We start from the raw sequence: 23,813 nt of genomic DNA on the forward strand, positions 1-23,813 counted from the left end.
GCCAGTCACCTAACAGCCAACAAGAAATCCCGTTTTCCTGTTGTGAACACAAAGGCCATTCCCTTCCTCTAATGAATGCCATCGGAGATGGATCTCTACCCATGTGATGTCGCTGTGCAAAAATACAAAATATCCTTCTCAGCTTACTGCAGGCTTCCCTTATAGCTCAGCTGGTAAAGAATCCGCCTGCAATGCAGGAGACCCTGGTTTGATCCCTGGGTTGGGAAGATCCCTGGAGAAGGGAAAGGCTACCCACTCCAGTATTCTGGCCTGGAGAATTCCATGGACCATACCCCTGGGGTCACAAAGAATTGAACACGACTGAGCGACTTCTACTTTGAACTTGCTGCAGGAAATTCACCGTCTACTTAAGGAAGTTTAATCACCTCTCTCATTCTGTTACTGTTTGCTACATTTCAAATAACCCCCTGTTCCTACCACTGTGCCCAGCCCCCAGCCCCGCACAAAATGTTGTTGCTATCTTTCTGACTTCCACTAGATGTGGACGGGAAATCTGAATGCAGAGCTTTCCACAGGAGTTTTCTGAAACTGTTAACTAAAGAGAAGCATTTAATTCATTATGTCACCCAGACCTTTCTCCTGAACTTATTTCTGGGCTTGCTGCAGGCATAGCCGGAAAATTTCACATGAATGCTGCATTTTATGTGTGCATGCTAACTTCAAGCTGTTGGTTTCATTTCATGGAGAATTCAGTTGAAGGTTAATGCAGTTAAGTGAGATTAATCTCGCCCTGTTGTGTTGTCCTCAGATTGCAAGCTCCATCGTTCAGGCAGTAATGCTTCAGACGTCGCCTGAGAGCCTGTCTGAAAGCTGGGGCCCGCCTTCCCTCTCCCTTGCATCTCCCTTCCATCTTATAGGTCCCATGACTTTAGAACACCCCTTCCGTTTTTCCGACACAGTCGTTAATTTTGGCGATGAGTGGAAGTCTCTCAGGCCCCGACAGATCTGTGGGAGTGCTGTTGTGTTTGTTGATGGCCTCCAAATTCAACCCTGTTCTGGAATTGTCATTCACATGTGAACCTACTTTGTACTACAGAACACTGCTTTAAAAAAATCGTTGTTGTTCACTTGCTAAGTCGTATCTGGCTCTTTGCGACCCCATGGACTCCAGCACTCCCGCTTCCCTGTCCTTCACCATCTCCCAGAGTTTGCTCAATAAAAAATCATTATTTACTAAAATCCTTACTTGATTCAGATTTCCTCTGTTTTCCCTTAATGTCCTTGATCCTTTTCCAGGGTCCCCTCTAGGATACGACATTTCCTTGTATTTTCTTTTTTTTTTTTTTAATTTTTGGCTGCATCATATGGCTTGTGGGATCTTAGTTCCCTAACCAGGGATCACACCCAGGCCCTGGCACTGGAAGCGCCGAGTCTTAACCACTGGACTGCCAGGGAAGGCCCCAGAGCATTGCTTTTTTGAATCTTCCTCCGGTCCCACCTTGCCATCTTTTCAACCTCTTCTCCAGAGCTGGTTCAGACCCTAGGGTTTGCTGTACTGGTGTGCGGACCGGACATGCCCAGTGCCTCTCTGTGGATCCCTGAGAGTTGCCCAGGCTGCCTTGGAAGGCATTACAAGCTCCTCCTGCTCACGTGTCATGTTCGGTTCAGTCGCTCAGGCATGTCCGACTCTGCGACCCCATGAACCACAGCACGCCAAGGCCTCTCTGTCCATCACCAACTCCCGGGGTCCACCCAAACCCATGCCCATTGAGTCAGTGATGCCATCCAGCCATCTCATCCTCTGTTGTCCCCGTCTCCTCCTGCCCTCAATCTTTCCCAGCGTCAGGGTTGTTTCAGATGAGTCAGCTCTCTGCATCAGGTGGCCAAAGTACTGGAGTTTCAGCTTCAACATCAGTCCCTCCGGTGAACACCCAGGACTGATCTCCTTTAGGATGGACTGGTTGGATCTCCTTGCAGTCCAAGGGACCCTCAAGAGTCTTCTCCAACACCACTGTTCAAAAGCATCAATTCTTCAGTGCTCAGCTTTCTTTATAGTCCAACTCTCATGCCCATACATGACTACTCCTTGACTAGATGAACCTTTGTTGGCAAAGTAATGTCTCTGCTTTTTAATATGCTGTCTAGGTTGGTCATAACTTTCTTTCCAAGGAGTAAGCGTCTTTTAATTTCATGGCTGCAGTCACCATCTGCAGTGATTTTGTAGCCCAGAAAAATAAAATCTTCCACTGTTTCCCCATCTATTTGCCATGAAGTGATGGGACCAGATGCCATGATCTTCGTTTTCTGAATGTTGAGCTTTAAGCCAACTTTTTCACTCTCCTCTTTCACTTTCATCAAGAGGCTCTTTAGTTCTTCACTTTCTGCCATAAGGGTGGTGTCTTCTGCATATCTGAGGTTACTGATATTTCTCCTGGCAGTCTTGATTCCAGCTTGTGCTTCTTCCAGCCCAGCGTTTCTCATGATGTACTCTGCATAGAAGTTAAGTAAGCGTGCGTCATGAGTTACAGCTAAAGCCAGGCGTGTCTGCCGGCCGACTAGGTGGCTCTGTGAAGGTCACTGTTTGTGCTTTGGGTGACACTAAGAAAGTAGAAAGACAAGTGCTCCTAGAAACCGCAAGGCAGTAATGAGTTTTTCTCTTGTCTCTTTTTTCCTCCAGGGGAGAGACCATTCTAACGCAGATGCTGTCCAAACAGTGCCTCTCAGAAAGGGAACCTAGAGATACACTTGGTCAGTTCTGGTGCCGTGACCTCGTCCGCAGCCCCCTCCTGGACGTCCCAACAGCCACCCTGGCTGCCCCATGGAAGACCCCCCCAGCCGGACACCGCCTCGCATCCTGCAGCCGCCCGCCGGAGCGGAAGCTGAAGGGGGGCTTCTTGTCACGTGTCTAAACATCGGTGAAGATGCTCTTCTTAGAATTACATGTAGATATTCTATACGCATCCACGTGCTCACCAACCATAGTCCGTGTTTTTTTACAGTAAGCGAGGTGTTGGCAGGCACGGTAGGAACACAGAGCATCTGTATCATTCAAGACATGTTCGAGACACTGGAAAGATGCTCGTGTGTCGGACAGACTGGAGCAGCCATGCAGGATTTTGGAGGACCGCGGGGGTGACGTCGGGACTGAAGGTGGGGGGCCAGGAGGGCGGGGTGCTGATGGATGCCCCGGCCTGTCCGCGTCTTAGTGCGTATTTAAAATAGTAAATAAGAGGCAGGACGGGCGTTCAGGTGCTGTGGAAGCAGGCTGGAAGGGGCAGCGGGGGGCCCGGGTGACGAGGTCCTCCGTTTTCAGGGGTCCCACCACCTGTCCCAGCTGAGTTCCCCTCCCATCTGTGCCCAGTGAACCCGAAAGAGGTGACGCGGCCATGGGAAGGCTTTGACTGTGTTTCGGGAAAGAGCACTAGTTGAACACTAAGAAAAGCAGGCTTCTTTGTTTATTCTCAGGACCTTCTGGTAACAGGGCTACATTCTGCAAACTGCTTACAACGGAAGACTGCCCGTCTTAACAAATGATCTAGCCACTGAACCCCCCCACCCCCGACCTGGACCCTTTGAGTCAAGCGGGAGAACCCCTGGAGCAGGTGGGGGGCCAGGTCATCCCTGGGCCCTGGCACTCTGGGGTCCTCCTGCACCCCTGCCTTCCCGTCCATCTCTCCCAGCAAGTAGGCGTCTTTTCTTCTCGGGCCTGGGGAACTCGTTCCCAGACCGGGGAAGCCCCCAGGCCCGTAGGTGGGGGCGGCTTTACATACCTCTTCCTCAGTCACACAGAGGCAAGTTTTAGCGGGGGGTTAAGGCCCGTAAGAAAGGATCTTACGCCTTGCAGTGTATGCAGTTAAAATTGTACTCCGCAGAGATAAATGTTTTCTTTTCCCGTCGCCATGACACTGTGTGTGATGGCGGGGTTTCTGAGACGTTCAGGTTTTTGCACATAGTGATCTTATGCATTATCACAAGTTACTGCTGCCTTGAATGAAAATGTTCTGTGAAAGTTTTTGCAAAAGCTTTACTAGGTTTTTTTTTTTTTTTAATTGTGAAATTTTGTAAAGGCAGGAAACGGATTAAAACGAGCATGCTAAATATATTTTTCAAAAAAGCAATAATTTTACGTGTACAGAAATTATCCTAACCTTTAATACTGGTGAGAGCGACAGTTTACTTAATTCAGTAATGGATTAGTGCAGTTTTTGTAGAAATGGGCTTCGGATACAAAGAATTGTTTAAACACACACACATACAAACCCTGAAGTGTGGTTTTCCTGTTCTAATGATTTGTTGAATTATATTATTATTATTATTATTGTTATTGTTGTTGTTCTTAGTTAATGTTTGGTTCTGGATTCTACTTGTTACTGAATTTAAATTACTTGACGGTTCAGGTTACTTTGCGGCATTTGCAAACGATGCAATGTAACTGGCTAGCTTATATCTATAAATATATATACATGTATGTACACACACATATATATGCATATATGTGTATGTATATATATATAACTTTTTTACTTATTTTTTCCTGATATTCTTACACGAGATATGTTCCAGAATGACCTGTCGTGTTGGTGTCATTAGGGATGTCCGTGCAGATATGATCAGCGGCTGTAATTGACTGTCCTGTCAAGTTACTTTGAACAAAGCCACAAAGACACATTCCTTTGTTCACGCTGGGAATCAGAATGCCTTTCTGTCGACTTACGTTTGATCACGTCTGTAGTCTCCCCGCAGTGATCATTTCTGCATTTTCTGGCTTTTATTTTCTTGGCTGACAGTGAAGGGTGACAGTTCAGGGCCTGCTGTTTCTCTGTGTTTCAGTTATTAAAGGAGCTCTGTACACAACGTGGCACGGAGGAGTTGCCTATGCGTGCACCTTCGGAGCCACAGACGGCATCCTGGGAGTCCCTCTGTGGGCAGCCTGCTGGAAGGGGTGCGTCCTGGGGCCCCGTTGGCCCGGACACACGGCCCGAGCCAGTTGGAATACATGTTTCTGCCCGGAGCACAGAAATAAAGTTTTCAATTCATTCAGCAGACGGCGGGTGGGGGTCCCTCCAAGGACGCTGCCTCCGAGACAAGCCATCTGGGGCCTGACTGTGGTTCCTTTCTTCCACTGATCATCAGTATTGTATGGGTTTGCTCATGCGTTGATGTCAGTTCGACCCTAGTATTTAATATGGTTTGTGTTTTACTTATTTATTTAGCCAATGTGGTTTGATTCGCTTTTTCTCGAATGAGGATTTCCGCGTGGTCTCTCCTGTACGTCAGCTTCCGACTGTTACAGACTCTCTACTACCTCTCCTGATCCGCTGTCTCCTTGCTTCTCGACAGGCTCTTGCAGTGTTGGCGTCAGATGTAACTTAGACAATAAAGGGTTTGGTTCTGCACCGCAGCTTCTCCGTGTGTCTCCCCCCCACCCCACCTGCGCTCCCGGCCTGCTGGGCTCACTCCTGCTCCTCCTTGCTCACGCCTCTTCCTCCTCTTCCAACTCAAGTAACACAAATTATGAGCTTATAGAGGTCTTTCAGGTGATTCACTCTTATTCCTTAACTTGAAGAATGAGCATTTCGATTCTGTGGACACTCAGCCGTTCAGCACCTTCTCCAGGCGTCCGTCCGTCCTGTCTCTCCTCTCCCTCGGCTCCTGGGAGGCCTGGGGCCGTGTCAGACGGATGCGTTTCCCCTGGGCTGTGACACAGTCCAGATCCTCAGGCCAAGGGGATGGTGCCTCCTGGGCTTTTGAGAAGTTAAGTACCCAGTGCTTTAAGAGCTGCCTCCCCATGGCTACTTACTTATCTTTTAAACCAAGAAGGACACTCCGTTTCACAAAGATGCTCCGGGAAGCGGCCCCAGGAGTGACAGAGGCCACTTTGGTGACGTGAGGGAGTTTTGTGCTCAGGATGTCAATAGCGGTCCGTCCCAGGTTGTACACAGACGCCCCCAGGACGTGTGCGCTCCCTGAGCTATCACCCAGCTGCATCCTCTGGGATGTAGTCATGCATGCGCAGGTGGCAGGTGAGGAGGCCTCTGCCGCCGCCTTGGGCCGCTGGTGCAGGCTGAGGCACCTTCTCTCCACCAGGAGTCAGAGTGTAGCCCGCAGGGTGGCGAGTCTAGTTAGAGCGAGGTCGCAGCTGCACAGAACCCTCCTGGCTTTTCACGGGGAGACTCTCCACCCACATTCCATCTTTAAAGCAGGCAGCGCCCCCGCTCCCCCCGCCCCGCTCCGGGAGGTCTGAACAATGCACAGAAAACAGCTGGGTCTCCCCAAGTTTGCTTTTCCACTTTCCAAACGTCTCCAGGCCTGAAGTAGCATGTGCTGTTCCACTGCTTCTCACCTGGGTGAGCTCAAATCGCAGGACATTTTATACATGGAGCAGAAAGGAAGAGAGGAAAACGACAGGCGGGGACCTCAGGCGATGGTTCAGGTGCCCCGTAAGCGTGTCTTTGTGGAATGACCGAGGGAAAATGTTCATTCTTCAACTTTGCTAATTATGCTTTGAGGCAGTAAAATGCAAAAGACCACAGAATTTGTATTTCTTTTTTTAAAATACAATTTATAACATTATATTTTGTACTCTTTATATTAGAATTTGTAACTAGATTGATGTATTTAACTCTATTTCTGAAAAAAATAATTCAATGTTCCAGTTGTGTGACAAAAATATTTAGATAAGACATATTCATTTTATTGGAAATTGAAATCAATAAAAACATCTTGGAGTTCTTGAGTTCTTGAAAAGACCTTTTTCCCCTATTTCAGGAGGTGCCTTGAATCGTTTGACAGCCCATCAGGGTCTAGCATTTGAAGATTTTTGTTGGCAAACCCAGGTATTAGTGCTCTTAATTTATATGTGCAGAAGAGTTTGGGGGATGATCCCACAAGATGGTTCATCTAAAAACGTGCTAAGATGTCCAGAGGACTCTTTTTTCAAGTTTTTTGGGGACTCGGGCGCGCACACTGTTTCTCTTTTCTAAAGGTGACTGTGTTTCTCATTCGCCCGCAGCACCTCTCATTCCGCAACACCAAATACAGCTTTCTTTGACTTGCAGTACATTTTCTGCTCAGATGGCAGAAACAGGACTAGGGGCCCTTGGATGCAGTAACAGAATTTCAATGTGGAAAGATAAACCTGAGTTTTGAAGTGAAAAAGATTTCTGTCTGAGCTGGCAGGGAAAGGCAGGGAGGGTGGGAACCTGAACGTGGCCTTCACTTTGTGTCTGTCGGAAGAAAGTCGAGGCTGGACAGTGAAGGGGGCATCCGGTGGGGGTCACAGACGGACCCCTTGTGCCCCTGTGTTCTCGGGTGGAAATGAGTTTGAGGGGCTTTCAGAGAGTCTTTAGGTTTTTGCAGACATCAGACCCGGACCTTGTGTGGGATCTCAGTTTATCGTGACTCATTTAATTGAGAATCCTGTGCTCCCCCAGGTGGCTGGGTCTGGTGAGAAGGGTGCTGATTGTCCATGCAGAAGCAGCCCGGTTCCCTCTCGGTATATGAAACAGGCAGAAATAAGCCCAGGTATCTGTGTGTCATCAGGTATGCTGAGTTCCTTCCAGGGAACACGGGTGTGTGATTTCCATGGGTCCAAACCACATATGCACATCTGGAGTGTCCTACAGGTGACTGTGCTCTTTCCTCCAGGAAGACAGCTGTCCTTTCTCTCTGTCCATCCACTGGTCACCAAAGAGCCACATGGGTGTCCTGCTACAAGCCCGTGGACATCCTCCTTGGTGGGAATGAGGTGGCTGATGGTGTCTGCACGTTGACTGCGTCTGTGATGTGCCTCGCGCGCTGCTCAAGGCAAACGTGGGTGAGCTGCACACACACAAGACAAATCCCTGCGCCAACCCCCCAGTGATGGGACCTTTCCTCCCCCTCACTGACTTGCCATTTGAAAACAAGAGTGGTGCATTCCTGGTCTGCTACACATGTTCTCAATCTTGTGTTTTCAAAACGCAAGGTATTCTTCCTAGTGGCGCAAACAATATAGAATCTGCCTGCAATGCAGGAGACGTGGGTTCGATCCCTGGGTCGGGAACATCCGCTGGAGGAGGGCATGGCAACCCACAGCAGTATTCTTGCCTGGAGAATCCCATGGACAGAGGAGCCTAGTGGATTATACAGTCCATGGGGTCACACACAGTTGGGACACGACTGAGCAATAAACACTTCCACTTTTCATTCTTCAAGAGATCAGCAGAAATACTGAAAAGGGAGTGTGAAACGCCCTGGTGTCTGCCTGCCTGTGTGCCAAGTCCTTGTGCTGTCTGACTTCCTCTCTGCCAACCGGTGCTCCAGACCTGGCAGGTTGCAAGGGCGGGGAGTCCTGCCGGAATCTGGAGTCTGAGAGCACGTGGCTGTCACACAGCCCTCCGGCCAGTTTCTTTTACAGGAAGACGAAAGATACAGTGAAAGGAAGATTGCACTCAGAATGTTCTTTCTCTCCCTCCCTCTTCTCTCTCTGTCTCTCATTTCAACTAAAGAGGACATCATGGGAGAGCCAAGCCCCCTCTCCCAAAGGGATGTCAGATCTGCCACGAGCAGGGCGTCCCAGGGAGCCCCTAGCTTGGCTGCCGAACAGTTCCAACCTCATCAGGGCAAGAGGGTGCTCTCCTTTTCTCGTCCTGGGGTTCATCAACAGGAGCGCCGTGGTCAGGTCGCAAGCAGCCCCATTCCCACTTGACTCTGTGCCTCTCCAGTCTCCTTATTTTCTGTTCAGTTCTGGGAATGCCATTTAGAGAGTCGTGAAGGCAAACTAGGTGCATTTCCAGGACGGGGTCACGGAGACCCAAAGAGGGGGTTTCTTTCAGGGAAGAAAGGTGTATGTCACATGAGACAGGAGAGCGGTTGTGAGGTCATTGGAGGTCTGCCCTGAGAAACAGCGAGTTCTGGATGTCTCGCATTGCAGACCTGGGACAGGCAGGTGGAAGGTTCAGGCTGACTTGGGCTCAGTAGACAGGATGACCTGAGGGTCTGGCCATTTAACAGTAGGGCAACCTGCCCCTTGAACCGACAGATCTGACCCTGGAGCGGTCAAGCAGAAGCTTGGAGTGAGGGGAGCAGGACCAGGGTCCCTGCATGGAGAGGGCAGGTGGAACCAGATCTCCTCTGACTTCAGGCTCCTCTGAAACTGTAGCAGTTGTGCAGAAAGTTTTTAACATTATAAATTCATTCAACAAATTCTGAGAGCCAGCCAGTCTAAGTGAAGCCCTCACTACCAGCATAGAAAGAAGAGCAAAATGGCAGCTGCTCTTGGCAATCTCACAGTTGAGGAGAAGGCAGATGTCAGCACGAATTCTGAGCCAGAAGGGTACAGGCTCTGGGGGTGTGGATGTAAGCGGGATGGGGTCCGTGGGGAGAGAGGTTGAGGAGCTGGTGAAATCAACCAAATGCCACGTGTCCCCGGGACCGGGAGGCACGCGCCTGAAATTTTGGAAACAAACTTGTAAAATGACTGGGGTAATGACTTGGAATTAAAAACGAAATTTGCATCTGATATCAAACCTTGGTTGACTGGGATCATCTGTGAGAAGATCTTGACATGAGGGAGAGAAGTGACGTGAGGTTCAGTGAGGCAGAGCCTAAGGAGATGCATTCTGAGAAATGCCCCTCGGAACGTTCAGAACATATTTTGACTTGTCAGATCTGACAGAGGAAAGGGACGGGGATCATTGTCAATTATCCCTTGATGACATTAACTCAAAGTGAGGCTTCAGGCAGAGATCCATGACACGTACCAGGGGGAAGACACTGACAAAACCCGGCATCAGCAGAACAGCCTGCGTCTGTGTAGACTCCGGGCATCTCTCCTTAGCTCCCGTGTGTGTCTGTCGTCCTTCAAGTTCAAGGACCGGAGACAAGCCAGAGGTAGACAATCCAGGTGTCAAGGGGAAGCTTGAACATGAGACGGAAAAGGTGAGACTTTTTAGGCTGAGAAAGACAAAGGCCAGGAAGGACATGGGCCAGGCAGTTCTGCACAGGTGAATCGTCCCAGTCTAGGGCTAAGTGAGGCCCCTTTCCGTCTCCAGGTAAAGCCAGAACAATGGCAACAACACCCTGTGTAAAAGGACTGTCGTGTGCCTGGAACCGAGGTAGAAGTTTTCATCTATTTTTTAGCTCATTCAAGCCTCAGTGCTCTTCAGAGCAGGCATTATTAGCCCCACTTAACAAGTTAAAAAAAAAAGTAGAAGATCAGAGGTGATGCAGTCAAAGTGACACGGCCAGTGACTTGCAGCTGCACCGCTCTGTTTTGCCTTGACGCCCTGCGTGCAGCCTGTAGGGATATGAGCTTCCTATGACACGTTTCATCTTTCCAAAGCACAGAAACCGCCCCCGTCCGTGGGTCACGGCAGCTGTCCGCCAGGTTAGGAGTACAGATACATGGCCCGTGTTCAAGAGACAGATGGGGGAATGTCACCAATCAGAACAGGTTTCGGATTTCTGGGGTCGTATTTCAGAGGGATCAAAGGTTCCCTTGGTTGCCTTTCTGTACGTGAAGAACAGACACATAGAGGGGTAAGGACGCGATTTCTGAATGTGAGTTCAAGTGTGTCCTGTCAGAACCATCAGCCGAGCTCGCCCAGACCCAGCCTTCCCTTCTCTCCTTGCTCCTCCTTTCACACTTTAGACGTCTGCTTCCTCAAAACCATCCCCAAGTGTGGATGAAACCCATCCTTAGTCCTCTGCTTCCTCTCCATCTATCATGTCTTGTCTTTTAATGTCAATCTTCCTAAAAGAATAGTCCACAGTCACTGTACTTCTCCCCATTGCAGCTTTGAATACCACCATCACCGTTGCTGAACTGTCTCATGTTATCAAGGGGGCTTCTCAGATGGCGCTAGTGGTAAATAATACACCTGCAGTGCAGGAGACCCAGGTTCGATCCCTGGGTCAGGAAGATCCCCTGGAGGAGGGCATGGCAACCCTCTCCAGTATTCTTGCCTGGAGAGTCTCAAGGATGGAAGAACCTGGCAGGCTACAGTCCATAGGGTCGAAAAGAGTCAGATACGATTGAATCGATTTAGTATGCACGCACGCAAAGTATCCAGGACCTTACAGTTGTAATTGTTTTTTCCTTCTGTTCTACACGTATTCTAACTTTTTAAAATAGAAAAATCAGACACACACACACACACACACTCATTCATATTCATCATCCAGATCCAACAATGACAACATTTTGCCAGCTTGTGTTGGTATCTTTTACTTTGTTGTCATGGTTGTTTTGACTTGGAATCATTTAAGTAATTCCCAGACGTCATGACATTTCAACTGTAAATACTTCAGTGTGCATCTCCAAGGGATGTATTTTTAAAAACCACGCTAGCAGGAATGTTGCATTCCTTATATTCCTTGATCCTTTGGTGGAATTTCTTCCAAAACCTTGCTCCTCGTTGCTTTTCCATCACCCAGAGTCTGAATCTTGGACCCTAGTCTTAATCTCAGGAGTGAGGTGGTGGATGTCTGGTTGCTCTCTATGGGGGGTGGGCGGGGTGGATGTTGGGCAAGCAGGTAGGGAGCAGGAGTGGAGACTTCCAGGGTCTGTGCTTGTGCCCTGGGATGGTCTGAGTGCCTGCCCCATATGGCAGGTGGGTCAGGATGCCCCGGAGGTACCCCCACAGCTGGAAGCGATTAGGCCATGAATTGAGAGTGGGGTGTGGGGGTGTGGAGGGAACCTTCATAAAGTGAAGTGAAGTCGCTCAGTCATGTCCGACTCTTTGCGACCCCATGGACTGTGGCCCTCCAGGCTTCTCCGTCCATGGGATTCTCCAGGCAAGGGTACTGGAGTGGGTTGCCATTTCCTTCTGAAGCTTCATAGCTTCCTGCTAATTTCCCCAATAGGACTGGCTCCAGTCTCACGGCTGTCTGTGTAGCCTGAGGTCAAGTCATGCCCGGGATTTACTAAAATGCTGGTGGCTCATCGCAGACAGTGATTCTTGATGCCTGCTCACAATGCTGTGTTTGGCCACCTTCAAGCCTGACTCACCTAGTACCAGGGAGATCACAGCTCTCAGCATGGCAGGCCCCCTCCCATCCCCTGGATCCTTTCTGGAAGTCCTGTTAGGGTTCCACATAACCCAGGAGCAGGCTAACGTATTAATGAATCATGTAGCATTTGAACCGGGATCACTGCCCTTGGATTTGGAATAACTCCTATGGAAACAAAAGAACCATTCAAGGAAATACCTGAAAAGTTCACACCTGTCATGAATACACATTAAGGTTTTAGTTAGGCATCTGCCTGGAAAACGTGAGGGTTTCCCCCAGAGACTATGTCGGCTAAAATTCTATTTAACCAGAAGGAGGTTGGTGGGGGGGGGGGGCAGTCCAGAGGGGTCATGTGACCCCCACCCCTTCACACCCACAGGTACTTGGACTTTATAATCTTTCATAGAGAGTGTGCATTGTGCGGGCATCTCTCTGACGCCTATACCCTGCTGTCTTCACTTTCCCTCTTTCTCTTTCTTCTGAATTCACTTGAATGTTCCCCCATTGTCTGTGGGTTCCTTTAGGAAATACAGAACACTGTGTTCCTGTATTTTTCAGTCAAAGCTCCCCATGAATCTGATCCCTGCAAAGCTGGGAGCAGAACAGATTTTCCCACTAGAGTGTCAAGCATGACCTCGAATATTGGCACAGTCTTCCCTGCAGGACCCCTGGAAACTTCAGGTGCATTTAACTGGGGCTCCTTCCCCTTTGCATAGTTTAGTTTGCTGTCTTTTCAAAGGTTTCCCCCTCCCCGCTCCACAGGTGCCAGGTTTGGCCCCAGGGCAGAATCCCCAGGGCTCCTTCCGCAGACAGGGGGCGGGGGTGGGGGACCTGCCCTGGAACCCACGGCCCCTCCTTCCTGATCAGCATCCCAGTCCGGAGGCCCAAGCTTGTCCTCCCGAAGTTGCCCGCTCCTACCACTAGATGGCAGATGGGGGTCACACTTGAATGTAAAGTAACCATTACAAACTCACACATTTTATTCGTCATTTCTGTCATCATACAGGTATTGAGCATCTACAGCATGCCAGACAGTGGGCTTGCTGCCTGGCGAGGGGGATGCTGAGGTGAAGATGTGTGAAGGCACGGAGGGAATCCCGTCCTTGAGTGAGGGCCATGAGTGAGATGGGGTTCCTCCCTCTGTCCCCAGCGTAACTCACGCCTGCCGGGCTCCCGCCGGATCCAGGTGCCCTGGAGGCAGGGCTGCCTTGGGGGCCGAGTGCCCAGCTGTCAAGTGCTGTTATCTTCTCCTGGGGGCACACCTGGTGGTCAAAATGACACATGCACCAATCTAAGAATTGACGCTTTCTAACTGTGAGGTTGGAGAAGACTCCTGAGAGTCCCTTGGACTACAAGGAGATCCAACCAGTCTATCCTAAAGGAGATCAGTCCTGAGTGTTCATTAGGACTGATGCTGAAGCTTCAATACTTTGGCCACCCGATGTGAAGAGCCAGTTCATTGGAAAAGACCCTGATGCTGGGAAATACTGACGGCAGGAGGAGGGGGGAGCTACAGAGACAAGATGGTTGGATGGCATCACTAACTCAATGGACATGAGTCTGAGCAAACTCCAGGAGATGGTGAAGGACAGGGAAGCCTGGTGTTCTGTGGTCCATGGGGTCGCAAAGAGTCAGATATGACTGAGTGACTGAACAACACCACCAACAAATCTCAGAAGCAGACGAGTCCTAAAGAAGAGGGCATCGGGAGGCCAGCCGGGCTCCTGAGGACACATTCCCTCTGCCAGAAAGATGAGCATCACATCCATGCTGAGGGCAGAAGGACAAAGAGCTGGAGGGAAACCCTCCGAGTGCACAGCCCAGGAGACCGCCCCCCTCCCCCCAGCTGCGGGGAAGCAGGGCCAGAGGGGCTCAGCCCTTGAAGGCGGATGCAGCCGTGGGCAGACACGAGCTCACTCACGTTCGTGGGAGGCCACTCTGCCGGCTGTTGGCCGGATGGGTTATCAGGCCTGTGGGAAGCATTTTGGTGGTGGAAAGAAAGACAGACCTCAGGCCCTGGGAGCAGATGGTGGGGCAGGGACTGGGGTCCCAGGGCCCAGGGTGGAGGAAGGACACCCAGGCTCCGGGGCGGACGCGCCCTAGCTCCGGAGCCTTCCTGCCTCCCGGGGCCTGGCCGGGGCAGGGCCAGGCCCGAGGCCTCCACGGGGCCCGGGTCTCAGGGCACGTGGATGGTGCTCTTTGCGAAAACGCTGGGACTGAGACCTCGAGTCCTTGGAGGTTCAGGGAACCGGGCAGCACTGCTCGCTGCGTGGTCTGCGCCCAGCGGAGAGATGGGAGGGGAAGGGTGAGCCGCCCCCGTCACGCAGCATCTCCGGGCCTGTCGGCTCTGGAGGACGCCAGCACGGCCCACGCGCGAGCCTTCTCTGGGGTGGGGAGAGATCGCCGGCCCCGCCGGGAGGAGGTCGCGGCAGGGGGGCCCCGCGGGGGAGCCTTAGCTGGGCCAGGCCGGCAGGTGGCCAGGATGGCCCGGCTTCAGGGCCGCCTGCCTCTGGGGCAGAGGGCTCGGGGAGACGACGGGGAACCCAGGCCCTCTGATGGGGGACTAGAACTTTTTGCACACAGAGAACTGAATGTATTCGTCCGCTCAGGCTGCTTCTCAGAACCCGCACCCTGGGCAGCTTGGACAGCGAGGTTCACTGTCTACAGTCTGGAGGATGGGCGTCCAGGACCAGGAATTTCTCAGGAGGTCTCTCTCCTTGGCTTGGGGACGGCCATCTCCTCGCCGTGTCCCCACGCGGCGGGGCGGGGTGGGGGGTTCTTTCTTGCTGTCTCCTTCTCTGTTTAGAAGAGCACCAATCCTGTTGAGTCAAGGCCCCCCAGGAGCTCATGGTGTGTTTCCTCAGTCACATCCCTGAAGCCCCATCTCCAGTCACACTGGGGGTTTGGTGTCTACCAGTGGACGCAGGGGGAGCAATCCAGCCTTAGCAATGAAATCTCCCCGGGGCGGAGGGGAGGGAGGGAAGGAGGGAAGGAAGGATGCTGGAGGAGAAGGGCATGGCCATTCAGAGAGCAGCCTGGGGACAAGGCAAGGAGAGGCAGAGACAGCCCCCTTCGCCACACCCAGGTTCTGCCCTTCGAGGACCCGCTGTGCCAAAAGCCAGACCACGTTTCTCTTCATGGCGCTTGTCACTGTGTGTCTTGTGTATGTATATACCTGTGTTTGTTGTTTATTTGTCTCCCACCCTGAAGGGTATTTACCTTTCAGGGGTATGCAGATTTATTAGAGTAGGTTTGTTCTTTCTCTTCCTGAATGATCTTCTGAATGATCATCTTTTCTGGAGTCAGGGATTCTGTCCAGGGCAGAGTGAGCTTCTGATGATGTCATCGTCACCACCATTATCACCATGACGACCATCATCATTACCACGATCATCACACCATCAGCATCACCATCTCTTCTCTATTCCATCATCATCATCACCACATCCCCTTTACCATCATTATCACCACCACAGTCATATCATCATCCCCACGATCCCCATCATCCTCACCATTACTGTATCCTCATGTGTAAAAGACAATGTCCTGAAGTAAAGTAAAACAGCTAGAAAGATGGACCTAGGATTTAGGGAGGAAGCAAGATTAAAAATAAAAATTTGTGTGTGATTAGGCATTCATGGCAAAAGGCAGGAAAATATGCGCACTCTTTAAAGAAAAAGTAAAAATGAAAAAGAGGTCAAAGTAGTATTAGCTGACGACACCTCTGGAGAAATGAAGGAGGAGGAAGTGCAGCCAGGTAGGGTTCAGACACAGAGCTGCCAGGGGCAGGAGCGTCCATGCCTGAGCGAGAAGAAACCCCACACCGACCATGATGAGGCCCCTGTGCTTTGGAAGAGGCCGGCCTTTGTGGGTGGGGAGGCAGGGGTTCTGGGGAGGACGCAGTTGGAGGGTGGGTGTGCGCCTGTCACAGAGCTAGACCAGGCAGAACGCCTGCCACTCAGATGCCTTTGCCCCTCAGCAGAGGGACAAGTCTGGCCCTTGGCTAGACACCTGCTGGGTTTGTAATGAACCAAATTAAGGAGCCTCTTCTGACATGTTTGCTGGGAAAACTAGAATTTAAACTTGCGCTATTAATAGAAAACATTTAGAAGCCACTTAAATCGGCTGCATAATTATTAAATAGTCTCTTGGAAGAAAGTTGTCTTTGGAGATTCTCAGATGATTTCTTTTATCCTATCACTTCAGGAAACCAGGAGGAAGCATCCGTTACAATGTAAAACTTCAGGGAGAAGAAGAGTGAACTTAATTGTGGGAACTATTGTGATGAGCTTATAATGTCACTGGAGTACTTTCTCATTAAAATAATTTGCAAGGCAATAGGTAAATGACTATGATGTAAAACGTCTGACATCAATCAGGCTGATTATTTTCAGATAAATTCCAGATTCTGTAACCATGAACTTATATATTACAAAACGCTTCTCAAGGGCAGGCCATGTTTATGTGTCTAAGACCTTACACTGTGACTGGTACTTTGATGAAGGATGGGAGGGACAAGAGGAGTTAAAAAGAATTCATGGCAGTGTTTCCAAGATGTTTGAATTTCCTCTGGAATGTCCTGTACTGGATCAATTCTGTCTAAAGACGTGGAAAGAAGTTCCCGATGAGGACACTGTTGGTGACCTTATAGGGATTGTGAAAATTGAGGATGTGCCAAGAAATGGACAAACGTCACTCTAGTTTTTAAAAATAATAAGATGGTAGATTCATACCATCCATACTGGTTTGCTTGAGCAGTCTTCCGGAGACAGTGTTAAGGAGATGGTCTGAGAGTACCTGGACTAGGAAGCAGTTCTCAGAAAACTGTCACTGACCTGTCCACACTGTCCCCTCCTGGCCTGGGGCTGACATGTCACTGTATTCTGGGAATGTAAATCTACGGAATAAACACACATTATTAAAGAATTATGCTGAGTCTCACCGCATCTCCTCTTTTGAAAGCTTTAAAAATAGTAAATGAAAAAATTAAGAGAGAAAGATATATCTGGACGGCCTCAGGAGTCTGACCAGCTGGTCTTGGAGAAAAGTGAAAAAGATGGGGGGCAGGCATACAAATGAAAAGTCCCCTCATTAGTGATTTACTTGTTTGCTCACAGGATATTTAAAGAACACCTATGCAGATCTGTTTATGATGACGATCGGATATTTTTAAAGCAACGGGCCTGATTTGCGTTTGGGGGAAGGGAGTCTGGGAACTGTTATGCCAGCCGTGAAGGATGCGCCAGGGTACCTAAGAGGTGGAGGAGGGGTTGCAAAGGAGAAACCTGGCTCAGCGGGGAAACCAAAGGCTGTGGGAGCGCGTGGGGTCAGGATGTGCTGCGGCCAGAGCGGCGGCATCTGTGGTTATGTCAGTGTCAGGACTTCCTGTGCTAATTTTAAGTGAAGACATGCCGCACGGATGGTTTTCCAAAGCAGACGATAACGCGATCTGAACTGTATTTCTGAAACCTCAACGTGGTTGTTGGGCGGGGAGTGGACGGAACGCGAAGGCTCGTCTGTAAGAGGGGAGAGAAGGATGGCGCAGCCCGGCGGTGCTGGTGAGCAAGGCCGAGGCGGACGGTGCTGGGAGGCAGGATGCCGGCCGGTTTTGCGGGATGAGACCGGCGGAGGGAGAGGGATGCTGCGCCGGGATTTCCTGGTGCGCTGTGTTCAGTCCTGTCTGACTCTTCACAACCGCATGGACTGTGGTCTGCCGGGCTCCTGTGTCCACGGGGTTTCCGGGGCAAAGGAGAAGCCCGAGGGGCCCTTTTCTGAGGTGGGGGGTCAGTGAAGGGGAGCGGAGGGTCGGGCGTGAGCTGGCCCGCAGTGGAGCTGAGCGCACACCTTCACTTGTGGGGGCTGCCCCGGGCTCTGACGTCTTCCGCATCCACCCGAGAGACTCCTGGAGGTGGAGAAGACTAGGAAGTCATTGGCAGCGACAGACGCTGATGGGGATGAGAAGGAGCCTGTGGCAAACAGTGCAGGGACAAAGCAGCTCGCTTCCTGCCCTTCACTGGCTGCTGTCGAGGCAGACTCCCAGAGTCTTCTCAGACAGCAAAGTCCGCTCTACATCCCACAAACACGGCCTGCTGCTCTCAGGTGGAGAAAGAGAGAAAGAAAAGCAGGAGAAGGACAGGAAGCTCAGACTGCTCTTCCTCCTCACAGCGGCGCTCCGCCCGCTGCAGGAAGGACCCGTTGCATCCGCTTGATGAGGCAGGTTCCTGTCCACGTCTTCCTTCAGCAGGCTGGGGTGGTGCGGCTTCCAGAAGAGGCGCGTTAATGCAGGCAGACGGTTCAGACAGTGAAGCCTCGGGAACTCCCCGTCTTCCGACGTCCCGGTCTGTGAGTTCCTCTGGACACACTGAGGCGCAGTGGGCAGCATCCGGCACTTGCCGGCTCCGCTCTCACACCGAGGCGTGGATGTCAGCGCAATGTTGTCAGCTCTGTCTCGTGGTTGGCACCCTGGAGCAGGTGGCGGGTGCCCTGTGCCCCTTGTGATGAGCTGCAGCTGGATCCGGCTGGTCCCTGCTTGGGTCCTGGGTCCTCTCCTGGTCCATCTCCCCGGGTCCTCTCCTTCAAGCTCCGGCTCTTTCTTCTTTACCACCCGCATCTGCGTTAAACCTGGAAGGCGCTGTTTTCCCCGGGGCTTATGTTAGACCTCTGGGCTCTGCTGGTTTCCTAGGGGATGTGTGAGCAAGCGAGATTCGGTACCCAGGCTGATGCACTGTCTGCCTCCTCACCCAGGAAGGGCCACGGTGTTAAGGGGTTGTATCGTTCACCTTCCGTGTCCCTCTTCTTGTGTAAATGTTTCCCAAGCCTCCTTCACCTACAGCCAGAAACAGCAGAGCCTGGAAAGCAAGGTGGACTGAAAGCTTGGATGATGTCTGGGCTTCTTGAGAGAGCGTGCATCCTTGTAAGTTGCTCACTTGAACTAAGTCTCAAATAACTGAAAAGTGAGAGTGGAGCTAAAGTGATAGTTATGGTTCCTCTGTGCTTTGCTTTAAAATGACGTGTACCCCTCCACGTGGTTGGAAGTTGCTTGGTCCCTTTTCCCACGTGAAAAAAATCTGGTGCTACATTTGCAGCTGGAAACCTCTCGGGCCTCAGGCTCAGCATGAAGCCGGGCTGGTTCTTCCAGGGACGTGTGTGTGTCCTTGGCTGACTCTCAGGAGAACATGCTCAGATGGTTCAGAGCGGCACCAGGAAGCTGCGGGCCATGGGGTTCAGAGCAAGAGCTCAGCTCTGGCAGGTCTGTAAGAGGTGACGCTGGCTCCCGGCGAGGCTGACCCAGGAAGCAAAGCGGTGTCATCGTCATGTTCATTCTCACTGTTCATTCTCATCCGGAAAATGGCACTTTTGCAGGTTTGTCTCAGCAGTAACATCAAAACCATGCACATGATTTGGGGGAAAAAAAGAGAAGTGGGCGTTTCCAATAATCTGGTCTGGAGAAAACCAAACAAGATCCAGCCTGCTTGCGTTGGATTTGACTTCTCTGAAGAAATGAGATTAGTGGAAGGAATGATTTTTACATGGGAGTTGTCATGCGAACGGCGTGGGTACCGACAAGGAGCAGAAGATACGTGAGGCCACGGCGGTCTCTGTGCAGGGATGCAGTCCTGGGCCCGTGTGGCTTCTGAGCCTCGCCTCTGCCTTGTCTCCTGCCCTCAGGCTTCCCAGGACAGGGCCAGCTTTCCCATCTGGAGGGGCTACCGCCTCCACACAACTGCCCACCTCGTTGTGTGATGTGTTCCTTGCTGTCCCTTGGTGGATAATGCTGTTGGCATCACATATCCAAACGTCTCCCTTGTGTTGCCAGCCAGGGTCTCAGCATAGATCTGTGTGTGTGTGTCCGTTTCCACACCTCACATCCGTGTTTGTTTTAAAAGACACGTCGCCTGTCTGATGAATGACTGCTGTCTGGGCAGCCTTGCCTGATTTTGGATTTAGTAACACTAGTCTTTTAAATGAATTGGTAGGAAAAATATATCAGTGGCTCGAGTATTATGTGTGCTGCATCTCTAGCTAACGATGAACTAGTAAAGCTTGGAATATGTCTCTGAAAGCCAAGCATCCTCTGCTGTCTCCAGGGCTGGCTGTGCGGGGTTTGCTTCTATTATGTTCAGTAACAGAGAAGGAGACTGTGACCAGCGCCTGGTCTCACAGTTAGGTAACAAATGGATGGGGCTGACCATAGACTGAAGGACGGAAGCCCGTCTGTCTGTGGCAATAGCAGCTGTTTCTTCCGCTGTGTGTTTTGGGATTTTTTTAATTTTTCTTTATTTTTAAAGCATTTGCTGTTGTTGGATTTCTTCCTGATCTTCACTTTACTTCTTTTTAAAATTCCCAATAGTTCCCCTTTAATATTAGACTAAGCATGTTAATTTTTTTTTTTTTTAAATTAGAGACGACTGGTTCTAAAAAAGAAAAGTAGGTGTCTGAAATCCCAAGTGAAGAGATAACCACCACAGTGAGCATTTTAGTCAATATTACTGCAAAGAGGTTTTATATGTGATATGATGGCTGATATAATAGTATTTGTATGCTTATGCTTAGTCGCTCAGCTGTGTCCAGCTCTTTGTGACCCCACAGACTGTAGCCCACCAGGCCTCTCTGTCCATGGGGATTCTCCAGGCAAGAATACTGGAGTAGGTGGTCATTCCCTCCTCCAGGGGATCTTCTCAACCCAGGGACTGAACCAGGATCTCCTGCATTGCAGGTGGATTCTTTACCAGCTAAGCTACCAGGGAAGCCCAATATAATAGGATAGATAGCCTATATTCTCCAAAAGGAGATATCTTGCATATGTTCTATAACCCGTCTACTTATTTCTATGTGAGCCTCTTCCATGCTAATGCATTTTCATCTCCAGTGTCCTTCTGAGGGGTAGCGGTCTCTTTTCCAGATGTATTGCTTCCTTAACCAGTTCTGTCTTGTTGGGCCTATGGGTTATTTTCTATTTAAAAAAAAATAATATAAGCAGAATTCTGATGAGCCTTCTTGGCTCAGCCATCTCTGGGCGCTGTTGCAGTCCCTCTCGGTTACACACCTTAATCTGATAACGCTATTGACATCTTGTCCATGACCCTCCAGACGTGGGAACTCTATCAGTTCCCCTCTGCTCTGCCTTCTCTGACCCCCAGCCACCACTTTAAAGATTTTCATTCATTTCATTTTAAAGTAGGCCCTTTCTTTTAAATTTTATTTCTATTAACTACCTGTGCCTGCGGGCTAAATCTTTTCAGTCCTGTCCAACTCTGTACAATCCTATGGACTAGAGCCTGTCTGGCTCCTCTGTCCAAAGGATTCTACAGACTAGAATACTGGAGTGGGTTGCCATGCACTCCTCCAGGAGATCTTCCGGACCCAGGGGTGGAACCTGCATCTCTTATGTCTCCCGCATTGGCGGGTGGGTCCTTTACCATTAGCACCACCTGGGAAGCCCATTGCCTACCTGGTTCCTGTCTATTTGCCATTCCAGTTTCAGGCCAACCCTCTCATCTCTGGTTAAACTCAACAAGATGGCAGTTCAAATGCTAAACCAGGCTCTGCCTTTCGGTGTGAACCTGACAAGTATCTCCTTTCCCTTCCCTGTGCTGCCCCAGGGCCTTGCCACGTCTCCTGAGCCACGGCAGAGTGCCCCCAGGTCTGAGCTGAGCCGTGAGTTGTGGTTAGGCTTGTGGGACAACCCCGGGGTCCCCGATTAGAAAGGAGAGCATTGTCCTGGCTGCCTGTGTTCACCTTTCATCTCTGCTCAACTTTTCAGTCAATCCCTGAATGTTCCCACTGCTCTTCTCCAGGTAGTAGCTGCTGGTGGGGAGGGAGTTAAAGGGTTTGCCTCTACCCCATAATTTGTTTAGCTCTTTGTGCAATAGATTTAATTAAAAAAAAAGGTTTATTTGTTTTGACAAGTCCACGTGCCACCCTCGTGCTGCGCCATGAACATGTCATAATACAAAATAGTCCCTGTAATTAGCTCAGTGGTACTATGACTTAGAAAATGGCTGTTGGATCATTTTTGACAATTTGAAATGCAACCAAAGTGCTCCCAACAAACACCCTCGTGTATGAGGCGGATGCTTCTCTGGCTTCCGTAGGAGCGGGGGCAAAAGAGACCTCCAGTCTCCAGTTCTCACGAGCAGCAGTGGGCAGAGCACGCCCGGCAGAACTTAGGTGGGAAAGCCCACAGAAAGAGCAGTCAGGTTGAACACTGGCGCGCCCCTCCCGGCCCAGCCTTCTGATGCCTTCCTGTGTCTGTCATGAGTCAGAGGATGGATCCTGCCACACGGAACCTCCATGGAAGACAACTCTGACATTCCACATCCTCCCTCTTGGCCCAGGCCTGGATTCAGATCTAAAATACACAGAGACCTGGGTTCAATCCCTGGGTGGGGAAGTTCCCCTGGAGGAAGACATGGCAACCCACTCCAGTATTCTTGCCTGGGAAATCCCATGGACAGAGGAGCCTGGTGGGCTATAGTTTATGGGGTCTCAAAAGAGTTGGGCATGACTGAGCATACATGTTTTTGCTTTACATGCTCACTGGTATTTCTGGTAATTTCTTCCTGAATAGTAATTGTTTTTCATATTTCTTGGCATTTCTGGTGCCATATTCTAGCTTTGGCTGGAATTTTTTTTTTTATTAAAAAATTTTAAATCATGGGATAAAATACAGCCAGCAGCCACTCTCCTCTTCTTTCCCGGACATTTCTCCAGGTGTTTTGGAGGGTGTGTGTGTGATCATCTGCTTTGTAAACATAAATCACACACAGCATGACAACAGCACCCTGAACTCTACATTTGCTTTAAAACATCACCAACTCATCTGATTGAGACCATTAGGAGGCTGGCTGTATGCCTTTGTGATGGTTAAGTAAAAATAGAGACTGTGTAATTGTCTGTGTTTGGTAAAATGTCTTACTCACTTAACATGCTTTATAAATAATAACATTAATAATAGTGCAGCTGAATCACTAAATGTCTTCACAGTTTTTTTCCTCTCGCCAAGTTCGAAACCAGCCTTTCATTCTCGCCTCGTCCCACTCACCCTGGCTTTTCATGGCATTTTAATGAGTTATTTTCGTCTAAAGCATATTGTTGTGTTCTTCATATACACGTCTTATTTATATCTGCTTCTTAAGAATGATTTTATTATTTGCACTTTGGCAATTCAGAGGTATTAATATCCCCACTGTGAGTCTCAGAGAGGTTAATTAACGTATCAGATGTCACCCTGTGAAGAAGTAGCAGAACCAGGGCTGGAACTTGTGTCTGTCTGGCTCTGAAGATGACTCTTCTCTTCTCTCTGGCACTTTGCTGCTCTAATGCTCTGGGACCTCAGACTCAAGAGCTTGAGGTCTGCTGTGTCTTGTCTGGTGCGACAGAGCTCCTGGGTGGGGGTCACAGGGCATGTCTGGGACAACGTGCACTCTGCTTTCTTGGAAAGCACAGTCATTGTTAAATGCAGCCGTGGGACCCCTGTCCACTTTGCTGGTATGAGCCCCTATCACAAGCTGCATGCCTGGCATCGCATGGTGTCGGGCACCCGCATGTGAGAAAGGAGGCCTCGGTCCCTTGTTAGCGCGCTGATCACACTCAGACGGGGCAGATGTGTGTGTGTGTCTGTCTGGCTTTCTGACTCCGGAAGCCCAGCGTCCAGATGGACCGGCGGGGGCTGCACTGACAGACGCTGTGACAGGTGGACGGATGGGAGGTCAGGCGTCCTGAGAGTCCACTGACCTATCTGGGAGGGCCTCCCAAGAAGGGACACTGGTCCCCGGGCCGAGATGTGAGGGGCCAGTGAGACAGGAAAGGGGTTGTGTTAGGGGTCCACCTCTTCCCACTAGATCTACAGCCTTAAA

The 23,813-nt window shown here is 50.3% G+C and overlaps 1 protein-coding gene across 5 annotated transcripts in view; it reads left to right on the top strand.

Moving 5' to 3' along the window:
- ZNF516 (zinc finger protein 516) overlaps positions 1–6,697 on the top strand; it is a 100,359-nt gene extending 93,662 nt beyond the window's left edge. For all 5 annotated transcript variants that reach the window (XM_024984595.2, XM_002697653.6, XM_024984594.2 and 2 more), the window contains one exon: positions 2,639–6,697. In XM_024984595.2, the coding sequence (XP_024840363.1) occupies positions 2,639–2,698 (60 nt within the window). In that variant the 3' untranslated portion in view covers positions 2,699–6,697. The remainder of the gene's footprint in view (positions 1–2,638) is intronic.
- The last annotated feature ends 17,116 nt before the right edge of the window (positions 6,698–23,813 follow it).

The sequence above is a fragment of the Bos taurus genome, chromosome 24 (assembly GCF_002263795.3).
Source record: "Bos taurus isolate L1 Dominette 01449 registration number 42190680 breed Hereford chromosome 24, ARS-UCD2.0, whole genome shotgun sequence".
NCBI lineage: Eukaryota > Metazoa > Chordata > Mammalia > Artiodactyla > Bovidae > Bos > Bos taurus.